Source organism: Sturnus vulgaris, chromosome 7 (assembly GCF_052056855.1).
Source record: "Sturnus vulgaris isolate bStuVul1 chromosome 7, bStuVul1.hap1, whole genome shotgun sequence".
NCBI lineage: Eukaryota > Metazoa > Chordata > Aves > Passeriformes > Sturnidae > Sturnus > Sturnus vulgaris.
Genome location: NC_142249.1, coordinates 34,863,514 through 34,888,117, shown reverse-complemented (window position 1 = coordinate 34,888,117; position 24,604 = coordinate 34,863,514). Strand labels below are relative to the sequence as shown.

Sequence of the window (24,604 nt, the reverse complement as noted above, 5' to 3'; positions counted from 1 at the left end):
TATCCATTCTCTAAGGACAGGAGCTGGCCCTGGGACCTAGGGGCAAGAAATTCCATCTCCTCTTGCTGCTCTGAGGAGTGCACTCCATCCTCAAGTGCACTCTGAAGGTTTTCTGCTCTTACGCTCCTTTCTGATCCGAACTTTTTCAAAAGTAATAGATGTTTTTGATGCATGGAGCAGCCAATAAAAGCATCATTGGGAAATTTATTAATGCTACTGCAGGGATGATAGCTTGTACTGGTGAGGAGTGTTCTGAGTGGAGAATAATGCGAGTACATTTAGATTGATACGCGGGTGGGGAGCAGCACACATCAGAAACATAAACTATGTACTTGGTCCTCTTATCCATCACAAGTATTTAATCTAGGGAACGCTGCTGCTCGCTCTGCTTTCTTTGTAAGTGAAATCCAGAGATGAAAAAGAAGAGTATAATATGTTTTTCTGACAAGGGTAATGTTAAATCATGAACAATTTGGGATGTTTCTGTAAACTTTTGTGGTATGTTGCGTTCCTTTGTTTTCCTTCAATTTTGGTCAGCTTGTTCTGAACAAAAGCTGTTAGCTAAACAAAAATATATTATTATTACACTTACTGATGTTCTGTCTAAAGCAAAGCTATATTTTAGTCTCTCCTTCCACTGGGAGACGAGAAAGCAAGAGAAAACAGCTGAATACATAGATGAAAGCAAGGAAGGTAAAGCAGAAGTCATATTTGTGGCCTTATACTCAAAGATAATTTCCACTGCATATAATTTTAGCTGCATGTAATTTTTATATATATATATATGTATATATATTGTAACTTGTTTGCTCAGTTATGATTTGGTTTGTGTTTTTTTCAGGCCCGGGTTATTGTGTTTAATTGGATTCTCATTAGGAAATAAAGAAAAAATTTGTTTTAAAAGTTGCATATGGAAAAGACATATTCAGATCACAGAGATATCAGTGGTTACTCCTGTACTGAGAATTGTGCAGGACACAGTTGCTTCCCATTAGACTTAACATATGTGTCTTTTACACATCTCAGGTTTTGCTAAATGAAGTTGGTTATAAAGTATATCAGAAGATACTGCAAATTTTCAAAGGCTATATTTAGGAAAAAGAGGTCATGGTGGGGGAGAAAGAGGAGCAAGGTGACACTGGGAAACAAATTTAAACTTAGTGTAATGTTAAGTCTGTAGTGCTTAGAGCAATTTCTGCCTTTTTTCAGCTTGTGCAGTCAGACTGAGCTGTTTGTGCATAGCTTGAGGCTGCTTTTTTAAATGAAAGTACAAATAAACCCTCAACTACAGTTTTTATCTTCATCAACAGTCTAGAAATTCTCATTTTATAGTGCTCCCACTGAATAGTGTTGAACACTAGGAGGTCTGCACTGGAAACAGCTCTGAAAAGACACCCTCTAAGAATGCATCAGGATTGTAGGATGGTCTTGCAAGGAAAAGCGTTCACAATTTATAAATACACTGGTGTGGTTTGACTGCAGCTGGCAACCAAGCCCCACGCCCCACTCCAGCAGGATGTGGAGAAGAGAATCAGGAGGGTAAAAGTGAGACAGCTCATAGGTTGTGAAAATAATAGTTTAGCAATTGGACTGTTGTACTGTTATTACAACAAATTGTAATGGAAAGGAAAATAACAAAGAGAAATAAACCCCAAGAAAGAGAAGTGATGCAAATGTAAACAACTGCTCACTCCCCAGTGCCTGATGTCCTGCCAGCCCCTGAGCCCTGGACCCCTGCCAGCCTTCCCCCTCTGTATTGCTGAGCAGGCTGCCATATGTTCTGGGACATCCCTTGGGTCACCTGGGGTCAGCTGTCCCTGCTGTGTCCCCTCCCAACTCCCTGTGCACCCCCAGCCCCTCGCTGATGGGATGGGGAGCACAAAAGCCCTTGGGTCCACGAAGGCACTGCTCAGCAGTAATGAAATATCTTGGTGTTGTCAACACTGCTTGCAGCACAAATCTAAAACACATAGCAGCTACTGTGAGAAAAAATAACTCTACCCCAGCCAAAAGCAGTGAAAACATAAACAATTCTGTGTATGGATCTGTAAATTGCAGTTTGGGTTTGGAGGAAGAGTCTGCCTGGATTATAGAAAGAGTGTTGGAAGTGTAGGTAGTATACTCAGATCACCACATTCAGTCACTGAAATCTAAGATAATGTCAGTAAATATCTTATTTAGGAGGTCTTGTGGAAGCTCTGGACACACCACAGAAAGCACTAAGTGTTTTGAGGTGCTGAGTTATCAGCATAGTTTGGGTTCCACATGGGCTGGATTCTTGGATGCCTGTTACCACTGCCTCTCTATAAGAACAATTAATAGCTACATTGGGAATATTTTTCATCTTTTTCCTCAGTTATGTGGTTATGAGCAATCATAAGCACTGTTTAATTATATATCCTACATATATTTTATTTTTGGGTGATTAATGTGTGATTAAAGTGTGGTTTTGGAAAATTGCAGGCACGACTCTCAGAAGAATTTGAATTTGTTACCATTGTAAAACCTTTGTCTCTAATAAATTTCAGAAGTTAAAGAATTAAAAGGAATTCAGAAAAGAAGATCCCACTCAGGCATCACGATCTGACACCCAAAATTGAAATAGAGATCTTTTGTATCTGGCGGATCCTTACTGCATTGCATCTGAAAAACTTCACTTTTCTGAAGGACTTGTGTTTATCACATGAAAATGATCTTTAGCTTCTACAAAGAAAGATGCCATGTCCAATTACTACTTGTCACTTTCCAGACAAGCAATTCATGTCATCCAACATTCATTGGGCAAACCAGCATTTCAAAGAATTCATGTTTGGTTCAATCAGCTTTTTGTCACATGTGCTTGTTTGTAATCAGTGCTCTAGATCCCCAATCCAGTTATATCAGTATTAGATTATGCTCTCTTGTATTATTATAGCCACTTGTCCAGTGCCTAATCATTTCCATTGTAAAAAAGAAATTCTAGAATAATCTTTTCCAGCTACTTTTTTTTCCCTTTGTGTCTTCTGACGTTTACTCTTCTTGGTTTGAAATTTTATAGCTGCAAATTGAAATATTTTAAAGTGAGCTCTCTTTTTTCCTCTCCTTTTCTATGTGTGCATGTGTGGTGTCATTCCTAGAAAGAAAAGCAAAGGACAGACAGCTGATGATACTACCAATAAAACTTCTAAAGTAACGTAATTTCTGAAATAATGGTTAAGAAATAGCTGGCTAAGTATCCCTTTGACACTTTTCTCTTCCATGAAAAGGTGACAGTTCTAAGAGGAAAGACATCCCAATGACTAATTGTTAGGGTTAGCAGCCTTTTGCCTTTCTTGGGATGAAGAAAGAGGTAATTTCTGAAATAGGAAGTCTATTCTCTAATCATTTGAAAGCTTCTCTATGTTCTTTTCTATCACTGTGGTTACTCCCTGTTTATCAACAGTGAAAACACTTTCTTGTTCAATATTCTGGAAAGGTAGGTGGAAGAGAGAAGAGGGAAAATTTGCTTTACATTCCACAGATTCCAATAAATTATCATTTGCAATTTCAGGTGGATTTCCTGCTATCTTTATTTATTGTTCTTACTTTATTTATTACTGGAAAGAGGGAATATTATACTGCTCTTTCCTAGTTCAGCTAACTGAAATCCAGCTTTCTGATAAGTCAGTCAGGCCACTGCATTGTACAGATCAATGTCTTTAGTGATTTATATCTTTTCATTGATCCTGGAGAGCTTGCCATTCCTGGGCTGCAGGGACTTTTCCCATCCCTTGTTTTCTATTGGCCACAGGGCCCATGGTGTTTCATCAAAGGGTTCATCATCAGTGGACTGCTGGTTTGATTTATGGAGCAAACTGAATGCTTAGAAATCATGGTCAGGGCAGGATGTCATTTACGATCTGCAAAATACTGTTGGTTTCAGAAGAGCAATGACAGTTTAAACCAGCCTGAGAAGCTTCCACAATGGGGGACTCAACTCTAAGTTTCTCACTAATTTCTGTGGGAACGGGTCTACAGTGAACAGCATAATCCTAGTTTCAGTGAGATTTGAATTTTTAATATTTCGATTGTCTTTTTTTTGACAACAGAGCATTAGAGAAGTAGATGAGCCTTTACTGCAGAATTCTCATCAGGTTGCTGGTTTGCATCCTCTCATGGTACAGGCACGTATCTTAAACTCAGGGGTCTGGGGGGCCCAGAGACCCGGAGCAAAGTAACTGATTTTTTTTTAATAGCTGTTTTACCTGCAGAACATAATTTCCATCTGTTACCTTTTCCTGGAAATTAAACTGCACTGATCAGCAGGACAGCACTTGCTCTGCCTTTGGTGGACTTTGGACCTGGGGAAGATTTTGTTATTCAGTTTGAACTCAGCCTGCCTGTGACTGTGCAATATGTGAGGCATGAGATGCTCTCTATTTGAGATGACACAAGAAGTGTAGGACTCCAGGGAAAAAGGAGCAAGCTGCTTTAACCCATTGTTTGCTGCCTTCAGCATTCTCACTACAGAGATCTCTGTGGGATTTGACCAATATCCCACAGGAGATGCACATTTCCTCTGGCAGATCTCTGCCCCTTCCTTCCTCCCCCAGCACTCAGCTTCCTTTGATATTAACAGATTTTGTACATTCAAGAGTTTTCTATCATTCCAAAAGCCTTTTTCATCCTCCCTCTTTAGGGACTTGGCTTTTAGCACAAAGGGTGTTTTACAAATACCTGTTTGCTTTTTGGAGTGTGGATTTTCCACTCTACCCTCACTGCACATCACCCAAGTGGAACTGGTGACTGTGATGGGGCAGTGTCCTTAGCACATGGCATGTCTAAGCACAGTTTCTAAGGTTAGAAGAGTTTTCCTCTGTCCTGCACCTTTTCCATGGCTGAAAAGCTGAAACTCATTTATTATTGCTCAGTAGTAAACTACTTTTGGAACTATGTGAGCTGTACTTCAACACTCAGGGGTAACAGCAGTAAGTCTTATGAAGTATTCAAGTGAACATCAGAGTAAAACAAGATCGTGTTCCTGATTATGCCACTATTGTGCAAAGTTCATCTCATTTTGTAATTAGAAGATGAACAGGTTACTTTTTAATGTTGCTGGGATTTACTCTGTGAGAAGCTGCATTGCTCTACTTTCTGTTATGAAATGTCATAGCCTGTGCTTTCTTCTACCTGTCCTTTGAAATTGCTGCCCTGAGTTTGTGCAGCAAAGGTGACCCTGTGCATATGTTTATGTTTTCCTCTGGATTGTTAGCCACATCCAATTCATGTCACATTCCCTCCTAAAAATAATAGTTTGTATTTGAATTGCATTAGAGATATACCTTTGTCATTTCTTTCCCCTGAGTTCATTGAAGTGTTTTATCTCAATGCACTCCTTAGGGCAACTTGAAGCAAAAATGGTTTAATAGCTCTTTTACAGGTACTTGATTATTGCACCAGTGAGTAGCAAGCACAACAAAACAAAGTCCAAGTGCTATATTTATGGTTTCTTTGTGATCAGGGTAGCAGTAATGTTGGAAATCTGATGGAATGGCTCTTTGACATCTGTGTTTTGGGGCTCAGAATGAGATCTGTGCTTCATGGTTTGTGTAAGAGTGTCCAGTAATTAAGCCCATATCATATAAAACTACTTTTTGATTAAAGTTTTGACATAGTAATAGTCAATTTCTACGGTAGTCAATATTTTAAAAAGACATTGTTGTGAATGTGATCCAGACTGCTGATTTTTAATTGTTACCTATATGTGATATGGGGTTTAGTTAAGATAATGCCTTGCTATTAACTCTCAAGCAGTTATATTTGCACAGTTATTCAAACTGGATCAGTTCTTCATGAAAATGCACACTTTTATTCTTAGACAGAGTGCATGCTGTGTAGTAGTTATGGAGAAAGCATCTCAATTATGGGGTAACTCAAAGATCATGAATGTCAGAGCTTTTGTACATAATTATCAGAAGCACATAAAGAAGACTAGATGCTCATTGAAAGAATTCTCTAGATTTGTTTTGACACCCAGTACTTAATGTTGATTTACCTCACATTTTCCGTTCTCAGTCTGCTCATGAGTTGTCAGGCTGCATCTGCTCGTGCAATCAGAGGTGGTTTGCAAGGGAGAGCCTGTCCCTCCTGTGTTGTGCTCGGATCATGGTTCACTCTCCACATCTGTGGAGTGCTCTTTTTTTTCCCCTTATGCTTGCCTTGTCATTTTGGACAATGTTTTACATTGCCTGCTTGTAGTCTTGGTGTTTTCTTTCTCTTTCTCACTCTCTCTGTGGACAGAGAGCTTGGACAGGCAATTGTTGGAGGTAGCAGGATTTACTGTTCAATCCTATAATTTCTACAGACTTCTGGTAAAACTCAGCAGCCACAATCCACTCAGCAGCTGCAGCTGATAGCAACTCAGGCTGACTAGAAATAGACCGGGGCACTTCTGGAAGTTTTGTTGCCAGTCTCATTCTCTCCAGTTATATGCTAGAGCAGAGCTTAAATCAGTATTCATCTGGGAGCAGCTTGATTCTCAGCCCATTATTTAATCATTCAAATATTAGCTGTAGATGGAGAAAGGGGAAATACATTAGGCATGAACATACTTTAGCTTTTCCTCAATAAACTGCTTTATCTCTCCGTGGCAAAATGTTACCATTGAAAGCTGGTATGTTCAATGTTCATTGCAACTTTTAAAGAAGACAATGGGAGTTATTAAAGACATGATGAGTTCTGCTTTTTAAAAATCTGAAGTAGATGTAGCAGTTAGATTGTGCATACACTTGTGGAATTGGCATAGCACGTGTCACAGACGCGTCATGACTCCACTTATTTAGTACTTTAATCATGTCACTAACAACTTCCTCTGTCTTTTTTTCATTCATATACAAGGGAGAATTGGAGATATTTGCATAGTTAACTTCATTTGCACCTGTGAGTAATGACATTTTTAAAAAATCATTTCAGGAAAAGCTGTCAGAAGACAGTAGGAGATGCAAAGAAGGCATGGAAAAAATTCGCACACTGGCAGATGAAGATTCAAGAAGTGAAAGCAGCAGCACTGAGGAGGAAAAAGAAAAAACAAAATTGCTCTTGGAGCGTTTGAAAGCTCTGGAGGTAAGAAGCACAATAGTTTCACACATAAAAGTCCACCCTTCCTCTTGCCTCATTCATTTATTGGCACTGAATCACCCTGTAGTATTAATCTAATCTTTCACAGTTCACCTGATTTCATGTTATGAGGTATTTTTTTTAGAATTCATTTACCAAGGATGAACAAGAAGCTTAAAACCACTAAAAGATCTCTTTCTAATGCTGAGCATCACATATCTTTAAAAGGAACTTAATACATTATTTTAATTCCTTTGAGACCATTTAATAAGAAAAATTGGTTTTACTCGTTTTGTTTCAATTATTAATATTGCAAGACTAATATAAGTGGTTTAACAACTGTCATAAAACTAGTTTTGCTCCAGTGTATTTATTGCTCAATTTTTAATTGCTGGACTGCTTGCTTGGGAGAGCTCAGGCCTTTTTACTGCTGGACTGTGGAAAATCTATTTCCTTGTAGACCTCATGGAAAATTGCACACTCTACATTTTGAGTGCTTTTCTGGAAAATTAGGATCTGCAAAATAGTGTACCTTGTGGTAGCTTCTAACTAGAGGAAAAGTTTCAAAGTTTTCTAAGGCAGCTATGGACAAGGTGCAGGTAAAACTTTAACCACAATATACATGAACTTACTTTGTGCTCCTTGATAGAAGCATGGTCGTCAATGTCTACGAAAAAATAAGACAGAATATTTTAATCTAATTTTTAACTACTACAAAGTCATATTTCTTACCTTTCTAGTGTTTCCTCCCTTCTCTTCTGTTCAAGCATCTGTGTAGCATTATAGGTATGGGTAAATGAATGCCTTAGAATGATCTGAGTGACATTTTACCTGTGCAAGGAGTTGGTAGACAATAGATTTATCACTGGCCCTATACATTTTTGTTTAAGTGTGAAGGCCCTTTTACATGATAATTTTTGGGTTGAGTTGTACTCTGATAGATTAAAACTGGGTTTTTGTTCTTAAGGACTTTGCTAGAAGTAAAATATGAACAGTTACAATCAATCTCGTCTGGATCTAAATACAGGATCTGAAATCTCAAAGGTGTAGGCAGTCTCTGCAATTTTACTTTAAAGGCTTAGACTGTAAAATAAACACATGTAATATTAAATAACTAATTTTGTCCTGGGGCGAAAAAACACATGCTACTAAATTTTTAAGAGAGTAAAACTCTAAAAAACAAGTACAGTTTAATATAGTCTGGCTTTATCTTGATGGAGAATGATTGTAGGCTCCTTGTGGTCTTTTATTTCCAAAATATGCATGATTTCTGTTTGCTTTGCCTCATTCTTAATCAGTCTGCATCACATTTGCAGTTCTTTATGTCCTCAGGAGGTGTTCAGAAATGTCACAGCCTTTATCAGTTGTGGCAAATTGCCCAGGTATAAAATGTGGCACTGAGGACAGGCAGGATCTGGCTCAGGAAGGGCAGTGGAGACATCTCCTCACTGGTGTTGGTGTTGTGCAGTGCCTTGTTCAAAACCACGTGTTAGAGAATGCCAATGCTTCAAGGATTAATCTACATGAGTAGTGTAAGGAGCTATCAAAGCAGAAAGATGAACTCCAGGGCCAACATTAATTGTGGTCCAATATAATCAAAACAAAGTGTTGTTAATTGTGTGTCGTTTAACATTATGTATTTTTGCTGTATTTTTCTCTTGAAGAATATAAATTGTAGTGTCAAAGTTTCTTATGGTTTATTAATTAAGAGACTTTTTAAAAAGTTATATGCAATTAGCAGCTCTAAATCTTTACTATTTTCAGACTAATTATTCTAAATATTTTATTAGTCTATCTAGAAAGGAACAAAAAATTACTGTTTGTTAGTTTTTTGTGCTGTGGGTGTCAGGATCTTTAATCTTACTTTACACGATTACATGTTACTGAATTAATCAAACCAGAAGGGCTAATAAAGTGCTTACTGGAGTTGGTCCAACATCTGTGCCCTCTAGAATCTGAACACTGCCTATAAACAGAAGCTGTTAAAAGCAATAGTCAGAGTGTGTGACCTAATCCATTAATGCCTGTTAATATAATTTCATTGATATCATCACTGGTAAGAAAGCTTTTGATATCTCCTCCTATTTGTTGGTTTGTTACTCAGCTGTAGTATATGACAAGCTGATCTGTTAGGGCATTGTAGAATTATTTCATCCTCTTCCTCCTCAACTGTGTTCACTGTCCTGTTGCTTGGGTGAGCTTCTCTTAGAGTCTCTACAAGGGCACATGTATTATAAATGTACATGTATACACATGTACAGACATGTATTTGACATCTAAGGAAAAGCCTGCACAAGTAGTGTGAAATTTTTATTCTATAAAAGTTTAGATCCAGCAGGTATTTTTTGTTCTGGTTAATACTTTCTCTTGGCTGTTCACATAAAAAGTTGGGTAAATTGGAACTAATTTTCCAGTGAATGAAGTACGAAAAGAGAAAGGCTATCCACCAGCTCGGGGATAAATGCTCCTCCAAATACATGTACAGATTGTTTAGTAGGGATGCTTAGTAGATCTGTTACAGATGTAAAAAATTATTTGGTTTCTTTTGTTTGGAATGTCTGTATGAGAAAATAATTCCTGTTTCCATACATAGACCAAATTGTTTTTGTCCTTCTTGGACTACTGACATTGTAGATGAGAGGTATGTGGTGCTTTTCTTCAGGAGTTTCTGTGAATGGAATAAAACCTGTAGTCATCCTGGTCAGCTGGATCTGGAGCAGGAAATCTAAGAAGGAGAAAAGGGGCAAGGCTTCATTTTCACAGAAAACTTTCTTTAAATAGCTTCCATATCATGAGAGTTGTATTTAAAATTTCTTCTTTTTTTTTGCTGTCAATTCTATTGCCAAATAAATTTAAGTAATACCTTTTATATTTTATTAACTACTGTTTATCCTAAAGATTTTCTCACTGAACAATACAAATCAATATAATAAAGTATCTTTGTAGTCAGCCCAAGTGAAAACTATCATATACTTTGATAAGATATCTACACATATTCTCCCATTGCTCCTTTTGCCTATAATTTTTTTTCACCTTCTTTATCATTTACAGAAAATTCTATTTCCACTCTACTGACTGATAAATACCCTACGTTTCTAATCAAATGAAACAGATGACAAATAAAAAATGGTTCACACCATCTTGTGTCCCATTTGACACAGTTGAAATTAATTGTGATTTCGTGGATATCAAAATTTCTTTGTGCCTTCAGCATTTTTAGTTGGCTGCTCTTGAAATGCCATTTAATTTACTTCAGTAGTTATGATCAAATGCCTTCTAGCTCTTACAAAGAAAAAACCATTCTCTGATATCTTCTCTGTGTATTTGGAGTGCTGCAAAAAATGAGATATTAATGAAATATGGTGAATAACATATGAACTCCATGGTGGAATTTCTTTTTTTTTTTTAATTCTGCTTTCATCACCAGAAGAATTGCATTTTTTTTTTAAATTGCAGTCAGAAATATACAAAAAGTATAATTTTTTCTGGACGTGCATCAGCCCCCATACAGCAATTCCAGATTTTTTCACCATTTTCACAATTAGAGTAAAACAATAATGTTATATTTCCAAAGTCACATACATACAAGTTGAAGATTTTTCACAAAGCCTTAATTTGCTCTCCTGAGTATTTTAGGTGTTATATGGATTTTCATTTCAAGATTGTCTACTATTTCTTTTTTTCCAGCAAGAACAATTTACACATTTACAATGCACAGAGGAAAACTTTAAGAATATTCTACATTAGACAAATAGTGTCTGTAAAGGCCTTAAGAGTGTTCCAAAGCTTTGTTATCCAATATGGAGCTGTGGGTTCTCTGCCCCAATTTAGCCTCAAATGACTGAAATACAAGCACCAAGCACCTGCATAATTGCAAGTGATTTAAGCTGATATACAGCATTAATGTCAGTCTTAATCTAAACATGTCTGTAAAAGCTATAGTTACTTTGATTTTAAAAATTTAATCAGTGATAAATACTGTGTCAGCTTTGAAGGCTTATTAAAGTCTGTCATTTGCACAGGCATTTATGCAGGGAGGGTAATTCAGTATGAATTAACCATGTCTGACTCCATGAAATGTTCCAGCTCTTTGGATGTCCTTTTGCAGCAGTGCAACTTGCATAGAAAGTATTTGCTTTTGGCTGCTCAGGAAGTGACTGAGAAACACAGCTAACACCTTGCTAAAACCTCAGTATTTGCATTCAAAATAAAATAAACATGGGCAACAAAGAGGAGGTTCCCCTGGTTTGCTGAGTGTCCTCTTCCCCAGCTGCAATGCCCACGAGTTCTTTTGGCCACAAAAAATACTGATTGAGGGCTGCCCCCAACCTCACAATTTTCAGCAAACCACTGGGGTAGCATTAGATTGTAACCTTGAAGTTATTGAATGAAAAGCCCAATTCATGTGTGAAAACCTCATTGCTTGCGGGTGAGTGAGACTCAATGGAAGTTTCAGCACACGAAGCTGCAGCAGGAGCAGGGTCTGTGGGGTAGAATCATGAAACCACTCTAATTTTAATGAAAGAATTTTGCCCTCTTACCCTTTGCAGTTTATCATAGAAAGATGTGTTTTGTTTTAATAAATTGAGCTTTGGGAGAAAACTCACTCAGGATAATAAGTTAAATGTTCAAATATATTAGAGGAGTAATTTCCCTTGTATCATCACCATTAAACAAATGAGGAAGTATGTCAAGTATTTCCGATATTTTGTTTTTACTACTCTGCAGAGGAAGAAAGACATGATAGCAATGAACTATGAACTATAAAGAAGAAATATGAGAAGGGTACATAGTTCTCTGGGTAGATTGAGAAGATAACTTTGAATGGGATGCTGCTGGATTTAATTTTGCTCTTTATTTTCTCTGCTTCATTTTTATTTTAATGATTTTCCATGTACTGCAATGTAAATTGGTAAGAAATTTAATAATTGTTTTCTTTTCCATGGAAAAGAAACATATGCAGAGGCAAAGAGCCCGAGTTTCTGAAAATATCTGAGGAAAGACTTCTTGTTTATTGAAGGTCAGCTGATTTCACTGGTGTATAGGAAATGTGAATCACTTGACTTAGATGCATAGAAAAATTACAAAACTTTTAAGTATTTTGTAGCAACATTCTAAAAGTTTTGTAGCAACCAGTCTTGCTCCAGCCCATGTGTTTAATCTCACAGATTAAAGACGCCAGAAGCCTCTTCTTAGCCCAATGCCTTGGCCATCCATAACTAGATTCATTATGCTGATTTGTCACCAAAGACCAACCTACTTAATTCTAATTATTGGATTATTTTACTTTTAAATCTTTTCAGTAAGATACTTTTATAATTAGTTTTCTGATCTGTGACTAAGAATTCTTGTTTTATTATAGTGAGGGATCAGACAATGAGGCAGGGAAAGTCTTATTTCCAAACTTACACAGAGGCTGATAATGTCTCAGCACAGAATTGCATCACTGGTTTCAAAATCAGCCCAGTTTATTCCAGCTCTTTCCAGATAACAATATTGGCAAACTGTTTCAGCTTTCCAATAACTAAGTAAATTTTAAACTGAAACTGAACAAGTACATCAGGCTGAATGTTTTCTATAACCTGTTGAGCTCCTCTACTGCAGGTCCTCAGTGGCTCAGTTGGTTTTTGGGAAACAAATCTCATGGCTGCCACCTGTTTCTCCTTGCCCTTGTGCCCTGGTTGCTTTGCTCCTGCTGTCTGTCCTCCCCTGCTCCAGCTGGAGTCCTCAAAACCATGTCCTTCCCAGATGTTTGTACTCCTCCTGCCAGATCACATCTTCCACCGTGGCTTTTCCAGCCATCCCACGAGGGTGTGAAGCTCCATAGCTGGCACAGTTATCTGTTGGGATGTTACTGCAAATAATATATGGATGAGAAACCTCTCCTGGGCAGACAGTTCAATTCAGTTAGTATGTGGTGAGTATTTAAGAGAAGAGGATTTATTTCTTGCAGACATGTAAAATATTTATCTTTCTATTTTTATCTCTCTTTTTATTTTTTTTTCCCTAAGCCACTTGAATGGCATTGGCAATTTCTCTTTTGGCTTAGAAGAATCAAGATGATCTAGTAGGGATATGAATTTACAACAAGGATGTTGAAAATAGCTCTGCCCACTGGATGTAGGAAGAGCTGTTCAGATTTACTCTGTCACTGCTGTAACCATTTCCTGCTATCATTAGAGACAGATTTCTGATCCACTGTTCACCAAACAGTTCCATCTCCTGAAATAGGAGAATGCCTTGATAAAAATAACTGTACATTAAGGCATTGTCTCCATGGTCTAAGAGGTAGAGAGAAGGCCATGTTTATCTGCATTTTTGTCACTATTCAGTTCAACAAAAACTTAAAATGCTTTCTAAAATCAACCATGGTTCCTCCTGAGAGTTTTAGTCTGAGTTGCAAACAATATTGTTTTCTTTTCTAATTGAGTCTAAGGGAAGATAAAAGAATATCCCATTGCATCTCCTATGACACGCCATGGCAGTGGTTCAGAAGTTAAATGTTTTGGGTCACAACATGCAGAGCTTCTGAGGTTTTAGCACATATTGAAAAAGTAAAAGCTTCTAGATCAGCTCTCTGTTGTGTACTGTGAGATACCCACAAAGCAGTAATATATTGAAATAAGCTAATTCAACCAAGTGCTCAACAGGGTAGGCTTCAACTCTTATTCCTGTTCTGTTGTGCCTTAAAACAGCATTTAATTGTTTTAAGCATGTCATCGTGTCATACCCCATCAAGTACTCGTGAATTTTGCTGTGTATCAGAATTTTTCTCCTTTAGCCTGTTCATGCAGTAAACAGTTTTAATGAAAGTTGCTTTCTAGCTTCAGTGCTCATCACACACATCAGTGTATCCCAGTGAGGTACAAGGCACATAGCAAAGGAGTGAGTAACTTGTGCTGCTCCTGATTTCTTCCTTCTCAAGGCAGGATGATATAAAATGCTCTTTTCCAGGACAGTGAATCCAACATCTTTCAGGTGGGAGAAAATGCAATATATGCATATGTCTTATATGCAATCTTTTTACTTCACATGAATATTTTAGTCAGGGTAGTGTTTAGCATATCCTTTAGTTCACCTACAGTGGTGACTTTTTCCTAAGTTTTGGAGCATGCAGTTGTAAAAATTACAGGTATACTACAGAATCCTGAAGACAATATATTCAGATCTGGAAATTTTATTGAAACAAATGAGAACATAGATAAGCATTTAATGTTTGTTTTACCACAGCCAAATGAAATTACATATATTTTTTGTAAAAAGAAAGCTATAAATTAAATTTTTTTTCTAGGATTTTCCGAGTTCCAATCCAATGGTCTTTTCTTACATCTGTGTATCCAGAGAAAGCTCTGGTACTTAGCTGGCTGACATAAAAACAGTCTTTAAATAGTTCACAGTATTGAATATGGCCACAAGAATAATGATTTGGTGCCAGAAGATCTGAGGAATAAGTGTAGTCGGTGAAGAAAAGGTAAGTCACAGAAGTCAAGGAAAATCATCTTGGTTTTATTAAACCTGTCAGATTTTCTCTATTGTAATGAATGTTAACTGTATTCTGCACACAGTCCTTGCTAGGTTGCAGTGAAGGAATCCATTTCTGTCTGTCTTTTATAATCTAATGACAGTATTTCAGTGCCCTTCTTTCCAAGAGTGCTGCCTTCTTGCAGATAACCAGCAGTTAATGTAACTTCCCTTTTTTAGCAATCAGGCGTGTGCTACAATTGAGAATCCACTCTCCCCACAATGGAATGAGATTTTCCAGCACTGTGTTATAGATCTAGGTGGCTGTGTTTATCCCCACACATCCATCACTGTGGAGAGTGAGACTCAGTAGTTTTTTCAAATAGTTTCTCTCAGCTGTGCACTCTGGGCCTGGCTCTGCAGCAGCCCTTTCTGTGAGCCTGCTCATTACTCACAGTGGCACTTGTTTCAGAGGAAAGCTTCTATGTGACAGAGAATTTTAGACTCATGCCCTATATTTTTAATTTGCATACTAATGCATGCAATTTGGCTGACAGTAATGACAGTTCTACAGTTCATAAACTAAATAAATAGTTGCACTTAATTTCAAACTGATATTATTTTAAAAATCCTAGTATTCTATGGACGTTCTCCCCTGGCTGCATAAAAAAATCCCAATTAATTTACTTCAGCTGTTAGAGCTGAATCCCTTACAACTCTTTACTTACAACATAGTAAAATATTTTCTCTTTTAATTTCACCTTACTAACCTTGAAAATGCTGAAACAGTATTGGCATCTCATGATGATGCACTTTTCCTTAATTTGGTAGATATTCTTTTTTGTTCACCTTGTAGAAATACAGCACTGGAGATTATAGAAGGGATTCTGGACAGGTATATTTACACTCATACACTAAAATTAGGGGCACTGTGCTGAATTGTAGCCTGTAAGGACTGGCTCCTGTGTTGGGAAATGCTCAACTACACATGTGAAATCTGCATGATTAACATACTCTTGAAATTGGGTATTCACTGGCTTTATTATGCAGCTAATTTGATAGTCCACAGCAGAAAATACCCAAACAATTATTTTTAAGTCTGCTTAATCTGTCATGGTGACAAGCATAGATTTTAAGATTAGTTATAAATATATAGAGAGGATAGATAAATCAAATGTGGAATAGTCTGACATTGGTCCATTATGCATGAAACTGATTTTTGCTGATGGTTCTGTAGATGCCTGATTATCACTAAGTGTTAAATTTCAGTGTATAGTCAAAAAAGCTTCACATGGATGCATTATAGACTTATGTGCATGGATGTGGATAGATACATGCACATTTTATTGTACACTTGTCTGTTTCAGAAGCTATTAAATGTCAAGCAAATTTTTGTTTTTTTCATAAGGACAATCTTATTTTTTTCTGTTTGTTTCTGGTTTTTATTAAATGTTTTCCCATATTGCCCACCCGTTCCAGTTAAGTTGCCTTTCCCCATATGGGGTCAGATCCTCTGTTTTTTCACCTTAGGCTGAGCACCATTCCTCTATTCCCACATGGAAGAAACAGTTCTGTGCTCCTGCTCTGCCCTTCAGGAATGTGCAGCTCTCACCTTCCCACCCAGACCAGGAGGTGCCAGCTGATCTTTGCTGACCTCTGGGCCATGTTTCTGTGCAGGTGGAGATGTGGTCACCTTGCCTGGCAGGGCTGCCCAGCTCCACTGGGATCTACAGGCACATAATGCCATCTAGAGGGCAGAGCTTCTTCCCTTCCTGCAGGAATGCCTGGGATCCCTGCTGGCCTTCCATCACACGTGGTGACAGTGCTCATTCATCTTGGTGATCCATGGGTTTTCCTATTCCTCTTCTGGGTAGTGTGTACTCAGACAAGGCCAAGACTTGGAAATTATTTAGAAGTGCTCAATTGGTGATTACAGCTGTTTTCCTTTAATAAGCCTGCAGGTTTCTTTCTTGTCTTCAGTCAGATGGTCTTTTCCTCCAGAAAAACCCTTCTGATTTTAAGTGTTCTGGGTCTTAAGGTTTAAGTTCTTCATGAAAAAGTTATTTTAAATAAAGGAAGCAAGTAAGACCTGTATTTTTCATTCAGCTTTTCATTAAACTCTAAGTACTTACACATTGGCTGCTTTGCTAGACAAAATCCTCTGTAAAGTTATTGCAGCAACAGTTTCAGATCAGCTGAGAAATGGGTGTGAGGGTTGTGCATTATGTGAGACTGCTGTGTGTTTAAACAGAAGTTAAAGTATTTTCTTCTATTGCATCTGTCCTGCTGCAAGACTTGGTCAGCATTTCTCTTAACAGTTAATGGTGATCTGGAAATGAATGGAGGCTTCTCAGTGAAGAGGTCATGGACATGAAACAGCTGAAGTTCCTCCTTAATTGCCTCCAAAAGCTTCTCCTTTTTCATCTTTTGAACCTTATGGAGTTTGCTTATTCAGACCTTAGACATGTCAGAGAAAAGTCTGTTGCACCCTCCTTGGTAATTTCCTTCCTATTTGATGTCATTATACTTTAGCTGCTGTTACCAATAATGACCCTTATAATATTCTTTTTATTAGATAACAATGAATGTTCTTTCTGTAACTTAAGTCTGATCTGTATCTCATAAAAAGGATTTTGTTAGACATTGTAGTGTCTCCCCAGTGCTGTGCAGAGATTACTGTTACACACATACATGCATAAATTTGATTCAATTAAGGTAGGAGGTGTGAAACAGAGAAAAAGGCTCTGTTCCAAGCTTTATAAACAGCACTGTCTTTTTATATAATGCCCTGCCATGCAAAGTAGTTCAGGTAGCAGAAGTAATGTAGATTTCATTTGAGCTAATGAGCTTTTCCTGAGAACCAGAGTATTGGCCCCAGTAGGACAAAGTGTCAGCAGCCTGAGCCAGCTTTAGCAGATCTTTGCAGATAAGTGTTGACATAACTTCACTTTTAAAGAAACAGCCTTCCTCTTGGCTCCTCTTGCTGTGGCACAATACAGGTTTCTTTCTGTTCCAGTGATGGTTGTCTTTATACTCTTTTTCTCAAATATTTTGCCCTTTGCAGTGACCTTAGGGTAACTATTCAAAATTTCACCCATTTAGAGGAGTAAAAATAGATATTCTTAGTTCATTGCAAAAAAGAACTTTGCTCGTATTAGCCAAAGCTGTATTTTTCACAGAGACATTGAATAGAAATAAGAGAGGAGAATTTCTCATTTTGAGCAAGTGATTTGCCTCACTGGTGACATCTGCCAGGCAGGAATATTTCCCAATTGCAGGCCAATCTGACAGAGCAGTAATGTGATCAGCTTTAGGTATATGTGACATTGCATAGTATTTCATACATTGATTTATTTTTCTTCTTTTCTCTGCATTTTCCCTTTAGGCCAATTGATTAATCACTGATCCTGCTCTTGAACAGGAACTTGGAATAAGATAACAGCAACATTTTCTCATCTTTGATAGTGATGTTATTATATTTGGCTATCAAATTTAGACATATGAAGGTGGGTGCAGTTTCAGTGGCTGCACTTGAGCTGTGTTTAATTATGTGTGATGTGAATTTGGCTCATTTTGCAGATTAGGGCTGGGCTGCTGCTGCTGCTGTGCTTTTCATGCCTGAGCTTCTTACTGGGGCACCACTGAATTCCATCAACTTTGACCTAAAATATGTGCCATATGAGACTCTGATTTTCAGCCAAACTTGGTTTCTTTTAAGAACTTCTGTTTTGCCACATTGTCCCGAAGTTGTGGTCTAAGGCATTTCTTGGACCTCCTAGAACATAGTTTGTCAACAAATGTAAGCACAACGAACACAATCTGGGACAAATTTTATATGCTGAAGAGCAAGGTTAAATTAATAATTGAGAAAGAGTTCAATATAACACAGTGGCACTTAATAATATATAATTACAATAGAATTTGCTTTCCATGTAGCTGGCTTGAATGTATATATTTCTGTACAGTTTTTTATTTTCTTTTTTCATAATGTACAAAGCTATAAAAATATCCAAGTAGAAAAATTCCTCTGGCACATCTCTCTTGTGTGCAGGAAAAAGCTCCCAACAGGCCTCTCTTTTATTTTGGTATTGTGGGATACATTTTTGTTCTGGCAGTTGACTTCCTTAGGGCTTCCCTATTAATGCTGGAAGATATCCTGTTATAATTGTGTGTCTGCCTTGGGAGCAGTGTAACAGGAGCAGATCCTCAGACTTGTGCTGTGCACATTTTGGGGAGTCACTCTGACTCCAGGTAAGCCCAGCAGCAGCTGGAATTCCTCTTCCCATTTCCTGTAAGAGAAACCTCTGTCCATTGGATCCAAGGATACAGTGTGAGCTGTAGCCTGGTCAGTGTGATGATCAGAAAAATCACTGGAGATGAGGACACTCACAGCTCATCCGAGCCAAAAAGCCAGTGTGGATGGTCAGCCAGCTCTGTTGGAGATATTTCCTATAACTAGTTAGGATCACAATTAGATGCTGCCCCATCAGACAGTTTCCACGGGATCCTTATCCCATCTTCTCTAAGTGAGCACCGTCTGCAAAAGGCAGAAAAAACAAAAAAACCTCTAATCTGCTGAATCTTAAAAGACAGATTTTGAGGCCTGGGCCGTTGCTCTTCTGGGCCAAATACAATTACTCTGCAAATTCACTATAAAAGATTAAAAATTGAATAAATCACAACTTTCAATTTAACAAATGTCAGTGCAGAAGCAACGTGTGGCTGTGTGGAGCAAGGAGCATTGCCCAATTCTTGCTGTGTGCCTGTAAGAATAAAAGAGAAAAACGTTCAAAGCTCTCAGGAGAAACAAGGTGATATTTGCAAATAGAATTTCATTTCAGCTAGCAAGAAATGAGCAGTAATTTTGTGATTCAGTTGTTAGGAGTTGGCTAGTGGCTACAGAACAATTGCTGCACGTTATGTGGCGTTTGATGCTCTCCATAACACAGCAGCAATGCCTGTCCTGCTCCACTTGGCTTCACAACTCCTTAGCTGGGAGCGACAGAAATCACCGAAATCATCAAGAGAAATTCATTCTGAAATACCTGGGGAGGTTGACTTATGGGTGACTTCTGATGAAGAGAGTGGAATTGCAGGAAACATCGCCTTCAGGAATAACTCTGTGCTCCCATGTAGTTAAAACAGAAAAACTTGTTATAAATTTATGTTGCAAACTGTGATACAGGTGACATTAATAGCTTATTGTGGTGGGAAGCTTTTAACTTGAAGTCTTTAAAGAGTAAAATAATGCAGCACAGGAGGAGGAAAAGAATATTTTTTATTTTATTATGTTTTAAAATACTTTGTGGCAATATCAATTACACCATCACATAATTTTTAAATCTATTACACAGTACAACAAAGAAAAGTAATTCTTTTTCTCGGAACTCAAAGAAAGTTCAAGGGACATTTTTTTAAGTGGAAAACCAATTGTATATTTTATTTTTTCCATTGTGGAAAAACTCATACATGTTTCTTTGGAAAAGGAAAAAAACCCCAAATTATTTTCCCACTTGCATAGCAGAGAACTGGTATGAATTTCCCATTGCCCAACCAGTGAATGTGACATTCAAGTGTATGGAATCAGTGTTTTCCAGACTGTCAGTTTAAATAATTTTATTTCACAATTATTTTTGTTTACTTTTGTTTGAACTAAATGAAGGAACTTGGGATATATAATTAGGAAAAAAAATATTTCTTGATAAATATTCAGCATGTACTTTCTCTGAAGTCAGAGCAAAACATCTGTTGTTTTACCTTCCAGTGAGATCCAAAATTATTGGGTGTGGGACACAGTTGTGTTGTAGGTTATACATTAAATGAGGGCACAAAGAGCAGGAAGGCAGTAAAGTCAGAATATTTTGTTTCTATCATCAGCCCCCATGAGCAAACTCACTTGTGTAATTTCCTTGGGGGAGTGGAATGGGTGAGTGGGGAGGAGGTTGGTGTTGGTGTTCCTTGAAGATGGTACCAAATTGAACTCCAGATTTTTACTGTTTACTGTCATTTAATAGCCGCCCTTTGGTTCAGGTGCACTGGGCAGCCTGGAAGCACCAGTTACAGCATTAAAGCAATTTTTTTTGCACTGATCTGTGAAATTATATTTTATTTTCAGTCCAATGTTATTAGAAAAAAAAACATAGAAAAGCTATTTTAAGGCTGCCCTTGATAAATAGATTTTCTAGAAATTAAAAAAAAAAAATCCTGATTATACTTTATGTAATCCTTGTGTTCCTGATACTTAATTTCAAGGTTTTCTACCTGTGAAGGCGGTTTGTCCCTTGGTCTTCCTTTTCCAGATCCACTTCCCAGTGTCAGGAATCAGCAGCAGTATTTTCATATTTTCTCTGAATGTCTCAGAGACAAGAGGGGGAAGATAAGAACTGTTTTCTGCTGGGATAAATTGGCCCAAACATTAATTTTCATACACAGATCTGAAATGTCCTATTCTTTTCAACCTCGCCATTAGATGAACCTTGAAGCTTTGAGTGCTACTCAGGTGTGGATAATGGAATCACAGCAAGTACAAAACTGTCAGTGTCAGTGAGCTCATGGTCAAAACTGCCCAGCTTTGAAGGATAATTCATTTACAGTAAATTCTGAAGTGGCCTCTCTTATTGCTTGAAAAACTCTCTTAAAATAAATGAGTTTTTCTCAATATCTGAAATTAAAAAAAAAAACAAAGAAAATAAAAACTACCTTTTAAAAACTTTTTTTTAAAAGTGGTTGCCATATGTATCATTTCACAAGAATTCAAAATCAAAATTTAGCTATTGGTTTCAATGTCACTCCTAAATTTGATAAAAGTCTTCTCCAAAATGCTTCCTTGCAAAGCAAATATTGTCTCTGAAAATGACTGCAGCATAAATTTTTTATTGAGCTTCAGTGCTGGGTTTACACATAGTTTTCAACTAATCTTTACTAATTTCAAATAAATACTATTTCAAAGAGTTAGAATTTCCCTTGGCAGGAAAAATTGAAACAAATGCAACTGGCCAAATCTGATATGATTGGCTTCTATAAGAGTTTTTAATGCAAAGATACTTAGGTATGTGTCACATACAAGTTGATATCAAAGGCAAAATGCCATTTTGGATTAATCAAGTCCTCACCACTTGCCTTTGTCTGTCTGTGTTAATTTTAAGAATCTTAGTTTGACTTACAGTTTCAGGGTCTCAGACCTTTTTACATGGACCAGGGATTTTTATTTCCTAGAAGAAATAACTGCCTGTGAATATTACATGGTGAAGCACAGTAAGTCTGTCAGAGTGAAATGCTCTCTGTTCTTAAGGAGAGCAATTCCATAAGGGAACAAATCAGTTGAAACAAGAAGAAGGGTAAAAAAGAATGTGATGAGAATCTTGGTAAGGCTTTTGGCTCTCCATGCTTGTACTTCCATGCTTTTTCAAGTGCACATGTGTTACATAGACCATGCCTTTAACTTCAGGAAATACAGTTGTATGCTGCCTGTCTCTGCTTCTTCAGATCTCTTTTACTCCTCATGCTCAAAAATATTTTTATATGGGATCATTTGGAAGAATTTTTTTGGGGAAAAAAAGAAGGCATCCTTCATAATTTTAACCCATTTGTACATAGGCCTGTATTGACTGTGCTTTACCAGTGGAAATGTTGAGAGTCTATTATTATCTCTGTAAATACTGGTAGAATTTACTGTTTTCCACGATTTGCATGGAGGTAAACATACAACTCTATTATTGATATATCTGTTAGTTGTAGCCTAGGTGATTATTTGCTTGAAGATAAGCCTGTGCTTATAATGCAGTCTGTTTTGCTAGATCTATTCCTAACCTTCTTAAAATGTCAACTCCAAACAGTTCTGTGGTGTCAGAAGTGAAAATGTTGAAGGTTTTAAAGGCTTGTCATTCTTAACCACTTTAGACTTAACTGTAAGAAAAAGAAGACTAATATTGCCATTCTTGGACCAGTTGAAAATTTCCAGTCCCAAATTCTGTGGGAAAAAAAAAAAATTTAACAGAGAAATTCCCAGGAATATGAGGTTTGCTCTAGTCATTTTTAGAACATTTTTAGAGTCGTTTTTCATCAGCAGTGTATGAATCTCTTTTGGTTCTGGTTTGTTGGATTTGGCTCCTGAAGTTTGTACATTTATCCAATATAAGTAGATTTGGAGGAATAAATTCAAGTTGCACTCTTCTCTCCAAAGGGAGGCTTCCTCATTTAGGTTGGACACCCATTATTTTGTCTTGTATGAACTGGGAAATGCTCAGCAGACAGGAAAAGCTTTCTGTGGTTATGAGCCCCATCCAGGACTGTGGGTGGGAATGTCTCCCTGCAAACTGCTAAAAATCTGCAGATAAATGAGCAAGTTCTGTGTTCTGATCTTTGACAGCATGAAATCAACACAAATTTAAAAACTGTTACATAATTTCTGCTGTAAATTCATGTTTAAATACATGAATCTCCTCATCAATAATTGGTGAGGCATCATAAGAAGCTGCACAGACCTTGGGCTGCTTTTTGTTCTCAACATTTAAACCCAAGGGGTTTTTGTAACCTTAAGTGGTTGTGGTAGTTTCCTGATGTTGAATAAATATCTTCTGATTTCTAGCATACATTAGAAGGTTATACTGCTCTCTATGAGTCTACAGACCCAGGGGTAGCACAGCTATAGCAGGGCATGTCCAGGGAGATAGACTGCTTTTCAGATTTAATTTTGTAATGGCAAAGAATTAATAAAAAAACATTGTTGAAGTTTTGAACTGCAAGAATGATCCCCACCAGTGCTGTCCAATAAGGTTTATTGTGGTCTTTTTATAGCCAGAACTATAATTGACACTTGTATGGTTCTGTGTTTTATTATTTATTGTCACATATGTATTACTTCCATGCCGTGTTTTAAGTGAATGGGAATTAAACACCAGCTGAATAATTCAGATAAAATATGTCAAATGTTTTAAGTGGGGTTAAATATAACAGGCTATTAAAAATAAAACAGAAAATGATGCTACCGAGAAGGCTAAGTGTTTTGAAGCAAGGGTGAGAAGCCTGGGTGTCATATCACTAATTTTTTCTTTTTGGTGTCTTTTTTTTTTTTTTTCCATCTCCATGATCCAGAAGAAATAGTCAAGACTAGGACATTTAAATAAAAAAAGAACTTTAGTATTATCCCACTAAATCCACTGATTATTTAATCAGTAGGTAGCACTACCCTATCTCAGTGCCTGGGGGATGTAGGGCCAGGGAGCAGAGCTGTTCAGCAGGGAGATGCTCCATGGTTGCCCAAGCTTTGATCTGTTGTGGAAAAAGTGTAAAGGACAAGGTGGAAACATCCAAATGTTGACAGGTGGCCTTGAGGTGCAGTTCCCATTTTACTCCTAGAAAAGAGCTGTCTTTACTAATATAAAAGGGACTGGAAAGTGGACAGTGGAAATGCTGTTATAGTGCTAGAATTAAATTAAGGCTTTTGTTGCTACAATTATATTGATTTAAAAGCACAAATTTAATTTTCAGCTCTTCTGACCAGCATAAGTAAGGTGTTAAACTTTTCTCTGACAATTTGTTGGATTAGTCTTTCAAAGGACAAATTTTGTGCATAACAGGGACAGAAACATGCAAAAAGTTTCTTGTGACCAAAGACACAGAGGTGGTTCAAGTGGTAAACTCTTCCTAGAATAGCAGCTTACCAAAAATGCTCCAAGCACCTAAGAAAAAAATGCAACAGCATCACTTCTTATTTTGCCAACAACAGTGTTTGACCTGTCATGTGCTATAGGAAACTGTGACCACAGAAGTATACAAAATCAGAGGCTGAAAGCAGGAAAAAAATTGCTGAGTACCTTTGAAGTGCTTGGACAGCTCTTAATACACTGCACTGGGCATGACAAATGAATGTCTGTGTAAATCAATAAAGCTTTCTATAAATGGACAAACGGTTTAGTATGAATAACAAAGGAGTGCACATAGTAACAGTGGGGTAGCATTCTGTCAGGGATTTTAAAGTTCACTGTCATAACTTTGTTCCCCTTGACCTTTATTGATGATACCTTCAGAACATGCTGAGCTGCTAACTAGATGTACAACCTTTAGACCT

The 24,604-nt window shown here is 37.4% G+C and overlaps 1 protein-coding gene across 6 annotated transcripts in view; it reads left to right on the top strand.

Annotated features, from left to right (window-relative positions):
• Positions 1–24,604, top strand: part of NCKAP5 (NCK associated protein 5) — a 376,424-nt gene that overhangs the window by 254,076 nt on the left and 97,744 nt on the right. For all 6 annotated transcript variants that reach the window (XM_088168358.1, XM_088168359.1, XM_088168357.1 and 3 more), the window contains exon 7: positions 6,931–7,080. In XM_088168358.1, the coding sequence (XP_088024484.1) occupies positions 6,931–7,080 (150 nt within the window). The remainder of the gene's footprint in view (positions 1–6,930; positions 7,081–24,604) is intronic.